The sequence below is a fragment of the Crocodylus porosus genome, unplaced genomic scaffold, assembly GCF_001723895.1.
Source record: "Crocodylus porosus isolate Cpor-Errol unplaced genomic scaffold, CroPor_comp1, whole genome shotgun sequence".
NCBI lineage: Eukaryota > Metazoa > Chordata > Crocodylia > Crocodylidae > Crocodylus > Crocodylus porosus.
In genome coordinates this window covers 39,773,082-39,782,037 of record NW_017728915.1, presented here as the reverse complement: position 1 = coordinate 39,782,037, position 8,956 = coordinate 39,773,082, and the positions used below count along the sequence as shown (strand labels likewise).

Genomic DNA, 8,956 nt, shown 5'->3' with positions numbered 1-8,956 from the left:
CGGCCGTGGATGACCAGCCAGGCCTCCCGGCTCGAGGCCCGCCTCGACACCTCCTCCAGGGTGAAGACGGGGCTAGCCCCGGCTTCGCGCCGCGGCTCCGCACCCATCCCGCCGCCGGCCCTTCGCCTTGCCGCTACCTTGGCCCGCAGCGGCCGCCGTCTCCGAGCCCCGCCCCCCAGCCAATGGCCGCCGCGCTCCCTCGCCCGCTGAGCTCGCGTCCGGCCAACGGCAGACGAGCACCGGCGGCAGCGCGCGGCTGCCTGTGGTTCCACTCCGGGCGGCTAATCTGAGGCGGCTGACTTGCCGCGCGCAGCCAATGGCGCCGCACCGTGCAGGACGCGCGGCCAATCAGCGGGCGTCCCGGAGCTGCGACTCTACTATGAGGCGAGGGCAGGGCGGGCGGAAAAGCAGTCCGCTCCCCTCCTGCTGGCTCCGCTGCCGCCATCTTGCCTTGCTGCTGGCCGCCCTGGGGCCCCGCCCACCTCGCCCCACGTGTCAGGATCGGGCCCTGCCCAGCACGCCCGAATTGGTGCCTGTGCGCCGGTATCGGGCCCTGCCCTGGCCAACGTATCAGGATAGGGCCCAAGGGCCCCGCCCCTCATACCAGGATCGGGCCCTGGAGCCCCACCTGGCGCACAGAAAAGAGTCAGGCCCCGAAGCCTCGCTCCCATCCCTCCTCAGCCCAGCCCCGCGCATCAGGATCGGGCCCCACAGGTCTGGACATCTGGCAGCACAGGCAGGGTGGCCAGATCTGGGGCTGAACACCCCAGGGCTATTCTTGTCTCGATGTGGTTATGTCCCCACTAACATCTGGCAACCATCCGCACCGCAAACCAGACGCTGTGTGGAAGAAAACCTCCTTTTGCTGGTTTTAAACCCGCTTCCCGAGCGTGGCCGGCCCTGCGAGAGGCGGCAAATATGAAACCGCAGTCCGCTCTCCCCACGCCGTGGCTGTTTTGTCGGTCCCCCCAGTCACCCTTCTCCAGGCTGGAAAGCCCTGGCCCCTCCGGTCTCGAGCCTTGCACTGCGCAAGGTTTACCTCTGCCGAACTGATCTAGTGTTTGTTCAGTAAGCGAAGGAAAATGTGTGCGTGGGGGGGAACCCACCTTGCCCTTTCAGAGGAAAGGCATATCTCTTCAATTACCGGTTGAGCTAGTCTGACCACATGAGCAGGGGACCAGCCCAACCGCTTTTCCCTTTCTTTGCCATTGAAGTTAAAGAAAGGTTCAAGCGGTAACAAGCAGAGCCATGATGCCTAATCCAAAGTGCTGAGGTGTTGCTGAGGTGTTCAGGTTTATAGCCTGTAACAAATAAAAAACACAGCTGAGTAGTCCAGAGCGACGCTGTGCTATTTCAGTAGATTGTGGATAAAACGGTGGGTCTAGTTTTGGGGCGGCCTCCTTTAGCCGAACAACAGAAGTGCTGCTTTGGGGTCTCTGGGTGGTTGCTTGCTTCCAGTCCCAGCAGAAACACGTTATCACTGGTTCGTTTCCAGTCCTTTTGCATCTGCACAATACGACTCTTGTTGTCTCACAAATCTCCGAAGTGCTTAGGTGCCAGAACACCAGCAAAGGAGAAAAACAAAGCAAACCGTGGTCATGTGGAAAACCACAAAATTACATGTTTGGCCACTTGGGTTTTTCCCCTGGGGCAAATGCAACGTGACAGGGGGCTTTTTTGATGTTGCTTTTATCCGGCATGCTGAAGTGATGATGAAGACGATGTCTTCAAAGTTTAATGCAGAAATGAGAGGTGTCGGAGCCTGAGGTTCTAGTCCATTTCTATTCACGCAAACTGTTGCAAAAAGGATTTTTTTTGTAATTAGTCATTAAATATAATCAACCATATAACAAGGTGAGCAGCGGGCCATGTGGCTTGTATCTTTAGCCTCACCATTGAAGCCCACAACTCACAAGAAGTGCTAATGCTAGTTGTGAAACTAGCTGATGTTGCACATAATGCAGAGACAGTCATCAGAGTAATGCCAGGACTGTGAAACTGCTGGGATTTTGAAAGCAATCCAAAGGAGCTGGGCACGAAGACCCACTTAAATGCAGTTGCAGTTGGGTGTTTAGCCCCTTGACAATCCTACCTACCTTTGCAACAGATCTTCTAGGTTACTTTCTGGTCAGGAAGAAGACCATCTTTTGCTACTGCAGGTAAGGAAATAGCTCTATTGGTCCCTGTCAAATCAAATAGTACTGCTGTCTTGTCTAGTCCAGACAGCAGCAGCAGCTTTGCCTTGAGAGTTGGCAAAGGGACTAGTTTAACTTGCCTAGTTTACTGGTTCGGAATAAGGAAATGAGTCAGGCCCAAAAAACAATCAAATAAATAGAAAACAAAGGCACTGTATAGATGAACTGATTAAGACAGGAGGAGGAATGGAAATAAAGACATTTAGCCTGAGAACCCAGGCTCGGTCTCATTCACACGGACTGCAGATGCATCTTCAGTGCCCTCTGCTCCAGAACGTGCCTGTTCCTTTAGACCAGTTTTGCTACTCATCACCGTGATGCCTGAACCCTACTGCACATATTTACTATCTTTTGGTATCCCTCCTGAGGGAGATAAACTACCCTCATGCACGTAACGCAGGGATTCAATGCTAGACCTGTCCAAGGGCAGTCACTCACCTTGATGGTGCATTCCATGGTCTTGAGCCTCACAAAGCATGCACAGCCCTGATACTGAATGGTTACCCTTTGCCTTCTGCAGGCACAGAGCACTTTGACTTTGGGCTCAGGAGCAGTTTCTGCTTCTGCCCTCGTAAGCCATACACAGCAGTTACACGTGGCTGCACACATTGTCCATGGTTTCACTGCAGATAAATCACATATGTGAGCTTCCTTGTCGCAGTGCAGGTGGGGAAGTGTCCTGCAACTGCAATTCTCTATCATCCTGAGAGACATATAGAGTCATAAAACTGCTATCTCCATGAACCTGCCTATGACCTTCTTCCATGCTGACCTTTCTTTTCCGGTGCAGCACCCATCCACCCTTTGCTGTCTGTACAGCCAACCAACAAAGCTTTCAGTGACATCTTCTGAGCTGTGTCTCTGAACGAGTCCTCTGTCCTCCTCCTTGACTTGTCAGCTGCCTTCTGCAGTCAGCCACGTTGCCATCCTTGAAATCTTGACTTACACAACTGTCTGCTCCTAGTTCTCTTCCCCCAACTGTTTCTTACATTTACCATTCAGAGGAGTTCCCTTGCCCTCCTCCCAGCCTCCTATGGCATCCCCCAGGGGAGCCTGCACTCAGACCCCTCCTCTTTGCCACCTCCCCTTTATCCCTGGCTTGGCTCACCCACAAACACGAGCGAAGCCACCATATCTATGTGGACATCTCATCCCTCGTCCTTCCAACCGTCTCCTGTCGACCAAGCTAAATGCTTGGCTTATTGTTCTCACATTTCCACGTGGATGCCTGGCCAACAACCCAAGCTTGCTATGGCTAAAACAGAGCTCTCAGTTTCATCCCACAAAACCTCCTCTCCATAGCTGCAGCAAAACCACTCTCCTGCCTGTCACCAAGCCCATAACCTGGGCATTATCTTTGACTTGGACCTCGTTGTAAGCCCTTGTATCCAGGCCAAGTTTCAAGTTTGCCAGTGCTTTCTACATAACATCTCCATACAGCTGCTCATGCTTGGGAGGTCCCCACGTCTGCGAACCCACCTCATTATCTTCAGTCAGACCACTCCTTACACCGCCCTCTTCCAGGATGATGACAAGAATCTTGCATTATGCTACTGGTGCCTTAAGACCACAGCTTCTCACAGTGCCCAACACCGACTCATCGTTTCCTCGTGTTCCCCCATCTGTCTGCCTTCATCTGCTGTCCCTTCTTAGACTAAGTTGCTTGGGCAGGACCTGCTTCTTTGCTCTCTTTGTGCAGCCCTAGCACAGGGGTCCTTGGGCCATGGCGGGTGCCCCAAAGCCCCATGGTAACACACATAATAAATCATCATCATCATCTGGCAGACAGCAGAGTTCGTCCACACTTATTTACCTACAAAACAAAGCAATAAATTCATCCTCTAGTCCGCATTCCTTGTTACTGTTCTCAGAGACAAACAGGAGTCTGAAATGTTATAATTTGTCTGGCTCGACAGCCAGCACCTTAGGGCAGGGACTGTTTTCCCGTGGTCTGTACAGTGCCAAGCGCACAGATTGCGCTCAGTAAATACCGAGAGAGAAGGCAGTGTGTGGTGACCAGCATGCCCCCCGTAATTTTCCTCTTTTGTTTCCCATCCTCATTGCAGTAACTCATACAGAAAGGCAGACACGAGACCCCAGCAACGTGCAGGTCTTGGTCTCTGGAATGTTTTCTTTCATCTCTAATCGCTGAATCAAAGTCTATAAATCAGGCAGCTAAGACAGAAAGCACACACATGACTGTAATTTGTCCCTTCCTGCCCGGTATTTGTTTTGGCACAGAGAAACCCACCCTTTTCCTGACAGGGAATTGCTGATGACACCCAGAAAAGATTCAGCAAAACTGGGCAGGGAAGCTGCTCACATACCCTTCCCACTGCCCACTCCTATCTCCCCTGATCCCTCTCCTCCATCCAGCAAAACATTTCGTATGTTACTATAGGTCCCTTACAAACCAGAGCTCGAGGTACCTTACAGGCATGTGAGATTTTCCGTGACATCTAGAGCACCACAAAGACAGCTATTGTTTGGGATAAGTAAGGAGGGGTATTGTTGCCACCTGAAAAGGAAGGAGAAAGACGGGTCAACCAGAGCATTATTGACCTGGGGTGAAAAGTAACTGAGATACCAAGACTAACATTTCCCCTCCAGTAACTACTGTCATGCGATTGTGCAGGACCATCACGTGGCCCAGAGTCTCCTCTAGCAAATGTCATCCCCAAGAGGAGCACTCTCCCAGGAGGCTTCCTGCATCCCAGGCGAGGTCACCAGGTTAAAGTCTGACGCAGAAGGAACAAAGCACATACTAAATGGCCAGGAGTGCTTCTTGCAGTGCTGGGGAATTTCTGCACACATATCCCAGCGAGTCACCAACCTGCCCCAGTACTCTTTAATCTAGGGAATCTGACAAGATCTGCCATCAAGATAGGGTGGCAGTGACTTGCAAAGCCAAGCCCTTGCCTTGAATCAAGCTGCCTGCCACCTTTAGGGGGCCAAGTCCATGTCGTGAAAGGCCCATTATGAATCTGTTGATTAATTTATTCTAAATGGCTGGGAGTATCAAAGCCTTCAAATTAGACTTCAGCTATACCTGCTTACTAATGTTAAGAGAATGATGGGACTTTACTGTCTCCCGAGATGGGTTCTCAAATCTCAATTTTGTCATGTGTGAGCTCAGATAAAGTTGTTCAAGATTCTGCAGTCAGTGACAACAGCTGGAGCTGCTACCCCTAGCAGGGTCCAGGAGTTTCAGGCACACATGGAAGCTGGTAGATTTAGCAGGCTGTTGGAAGCTTGAGGATCTTTCTGCACAAAAATAATGTTTAAAAATTAGTTTGAGTAACAAAAACCTTTGGAAATGCTTTATCTTGTTAATAATGTTACTCCTGGGCAAGAGAAGCCAATGCTGTTTACGTGTCCCAACCTAATCGGTGGGTGTCACGGGACAAGATCTGAATCATGTTGCTGCTCTCTTGCATTTAATGTGGCAAGGTGCCCTACCCAGCTGCACAATTCTGTCATCGCTCCTCACAGCCTCTCTCTCTATATCCTTCCTAACCCTGCCTTACTGTATTGTAAAATCCCGAGTCGTGTCTCACTGTTTTTTTTTCACTTCCATTCAAGCAGCTCCCTGGGTAAAACATTCCACACATCACTCACCCGGCCCAGAGGTGAAAAGGCAGCATCCCCTCTCTTGCAGATTACAATCATTTTTACTACCCTTTGTTTGTTTGCCAATCACATGTCTTCCCCTCCCTGTTTTATTGTTTTCCATTTCATACGCATACATTTTTCTGGTGTGTTTTTCCTCCTCCTCCTCTGCGGGCAGCTGATGAGAGAGGGAAAGCCGACTGGAACTCCTAGTGGTACTTATTTTTCTGGCAGAAGAGAAGTGGGTGAGCATTGCCTCCTGGAGTTTACCTGTGCAGTTAATTAGCCAGAGGAGACATTGTTTCTCAGCTGGAAGTTGCAAGGAAGGACACAGACTGTAGATTCTGACTTCAAATTCTTTCATTCTGCTGCAGTCATTTAGTGTCGAATGGTTTTTGCACAACAGGAAACATTTGTCTGCGAGGCAGCTTTCAAAAAGGGCATCTAGATCCATTGGGGATGAGTATGTTAATAGCCTAGGAAAATAGTAGGATTAAGCTTCCTGTCCCCTTTTGTTTCTAATGCAAACCCTTTAAGAAGGGTATCCAGGCTGGGTAACCCTATAAGAAGGCAAGCTGCCTTTTGGCACTACCCAGCTTGCTGTTGGAGTTGTACCTAGACAGAAAATGTACATGAATCATTTAGATTTCAATATTCTGGCCAAGTACTGCCTTGGCTTCATCAGTCCCTTTCTTGTTTTAAAGCGAGCCCATGTTTCCAAGGGTGCTTAAAAGACCACATCCGAAGAAAAGAAGGGATGCCGGCACAAGATGAAGTAATTTCACCAAATACATGGGACTAGAGGAACAGTGACATGAAGGTGAAATTAGGAAATCCTGAGGCCTGGTGGACCAGTGGTGCTTGGCATTCGAAGAGGTGCCTTCACTCTCGAGAACATCACTCTCTTTTCTCCAGTCAGTTAATGGAAATCAAGTGTGATTTGGGAAGGGATGTCTTTGATGGCAATCAGGGTAGATCCCTGTGGGGCACAGTCACACCCCTTGTTCATTCCTGCCCCATCCAAAATTTAAAGCCAACTGCCTGGCAGCACAGCAGCAAGGGGGTCACCGATGACGCTGCTCATCACCATCTACCTCGGCATTTCTCGCCCCTCGGGTCACCACCCAAAAGCAGGGATCTATAAAAGGGTCATGAACAAGCTTTAAAAATGGATTCTCCTCTACAGGACAAAAACATGGGTTTCTCCTTGCAGGCTCCACCCCGCCGAGGCAGTGGAGAGGCCGCCAAGTCAGGGAGAGAGACAGGCTCTTGGCTGCAGGACACATCCAAGACGCTGTGTCAGGGTGCTGGAGGCACCAATTGAGCTCCGCATGTTTCTGCCTCGAGCGTGGACGCTAGGCCGCAGCCTAGCACGTGGCTCCCAGCAGGCAGCGAGTGCCTAGGCCAGGGCGGCCACACCCGCGGCTCCGCCCCAGGGCTTCGCGGGAAGCCTCAAGCCGCCCACGTGTGTGCATGCCGGGGGCGCCGCAGGGCATGCCGGGACTTGTAGTTGCTCTTGCCGCAAGGCATGCCGGTAATGAAGGCGCCATTGCAGGGTGGAGGTTCCGCGGCGCACCGTGATGCATGACGGGAAATGTAGTCCCCGGGGCTGCAGGGCATGCCGGGTGCTGCAGTTTCCCTGACGGGGTGAGGGGTAGGTCGTCATTTCCGCCATGGGGCACACGTCACGTCCTGGCGGGATGGCGGGCAAGCGCGGGCGCGGGGCGAGCTGCCGGCGGGCAGCGATGGCGGAGGCGGAAGCGGGGCCGGCTGTGCCCGAGGAGGCGGTGAACCGCTGGGTGCTGCAGTTCTACTTCCACCAGGCCATGCGCGCCTACCGCGCCGGCCGCGCCCGCGACTTCCGCGAGCTCCGCGACGTCATGCAGGGTGCGCGGGGGCGGGGTCGTGAGGCGGCCGGGGGGGTTGGGCTGATGTAGGGGGACCTGAGGGGTGACATTGGGGCCCCTGAGGTGTCGCGTGAGGGAGGGGGCCTTGGGGGTGATGTGGGGGGGATCTAGGGCGAGGGGGTCCTGAGAATGATACTAGGACAAGCCCTGAGGGGGGACACGGGACCCCTTGGCTGCAGCAGGAAAGTTTGCAGTGGCCCCATACCTGAGCTTTCTGCCCGTTCCCTCATCAGCTCTGCTCGTGCGGCCCCTCGCCCAGGAGCCAGCCGTCTCCCGCCTGCTCCGGATCATGCAGCTCCTCTCCCGGATCGAGGAGGGCGAGAATTTAGGTAGGAAGCCTCGGGCGCCTCCGGCCCCCCCCAGCGACCACGCTGGAGGGTCTATCCAGCCGCCTTCTGCTCTGGTGGAAACGGGCTGGTCTGCTTGGATCTCATTTTAATCGGAATTAAGGTGGAAGGGGGTAAAGGTCTGCGAATTTTCTGTGAATTTCTCAAAAAACTTAGGTTTTCCTGTTGATAAAGGTCTCTTTCAGCAAAGGGGGTGCATAGATCTGGAGGTAGGGCATGAGCCACCAAGGGCAGCTGAGCAGTAACTGAAACTGGTCACAGAGCAGTAGGGCTGGAAGGAAGCTGCAAGGGTCACATCCAGTCCACCCCCTGCCCACAGCAGCATCGTCCCTATCCAAACCATTCTGTACAACCATCATCTAAACTCTACATAAGATGGCCCTGAAACAGTATAGATCTGTGAGGCACCATCCAGCGTGCAAAGAGAATAGACCAGAAAATAGGTTAACAGTTTGCACTTCTTTCAGCCGCAGGACTTTTTAGAGTCAGGAACGTATCTTCACACACAGTGCCGCTTGTTCTTCTTTCTGCTGGGGGATGTTGCCCAAAGGGATTAAAAAGGGGGTAACCATCAGTCTTCAAAAAACGTTATTCCCCTATGTTCCGGTAAAAAGCACCGTGTTCAGATTTGCTGATGACACCAAGATGTGGGGGGACGTGGGCACATTGGAAGCATGCAACAGGCTACAGTCAGACCTAGACAGGTTACAAGGGTGGGCGGACGAGAATAGGATGGGCTTCAACACAGACAAGTGCAAGGTGATGCACCCCGGGAGAAACAACCGGCACCATGCCTACAGGTTAGGGAACTCCCCTCTTGTCAGCACGGAGGCAGAAAGGGATCTGGGGGTCATCATTGACTCCAAGATGAACATGGGCCAGCAGTGTGGGGAGGCAG

General features: G+C 52.6%; 2 protein-coding genes and 1 long non-coding RNA gene across 5 annotated transcripts in view; 2 read left to right on the top strand and 1 right to left on the bottom strand.

Moving 5' to 3' along the window:
• Nucleotides 1-169, bottom strand: part of LOC109310744 (cytochrome b5 type B) — a 21,138-nt gene extending 20,969 nt beyond the window's left edge. The window contains exon 1 of the mRNA XM_019536081.1: nt 1-169. This exon is cut by the window's left edge and continues 8 nt beyond it. Coding sequence (XP_019391626.1) covers nt 1-107 — 107 coding nt within the window. The 5' untranslated portion in view covers nt 108-169.
• A 3,286-nt stretch (nt 170-3,455) lies between these two features.
• LOC109310743 overlaps nt 3,456-8,956 on the top strand; it is a 23,440-nt gene continuing 17,939 nt past the window's right edge. The window contains exon 1 of the long non-coding RNA XR_002101299.1: nt 3,456-3,467. This is a non-coding gene — a long non-coding RNA (uncharacterized LOC109310743). The remainder of the gene's footprint in view (nt 3,468-8,956) is intronic.
• The window catches only part of TERF2 (telomeric repeat binding factor 2), a 23,847-nt gene continuing 22,395 nt past the window's right edge, over nt 7,505-8,956 (top strand). For 2 of the 3 annotated variants that reach the window (XR_002101298.1, XM_019536074.1), the window contains exons 1-2: nt 7,505-7,691; nt 7,945-8,040. Coding sequence is in view for 2 of the 3 variants with exons in the window: in XM_019536074.1 (XP_019391619.1) it covers nt 7,505-7,691; nt 7,945-8,040 (283 nt within the window). In the remaining variant the exon portion in view is untranslated. The remainder of the gene's footprint in view (nt 7,692-7,944; nt 8,041-8,956) is intronic. The other variant, XM_019536075.1, reaches the window with a different exon arrangement.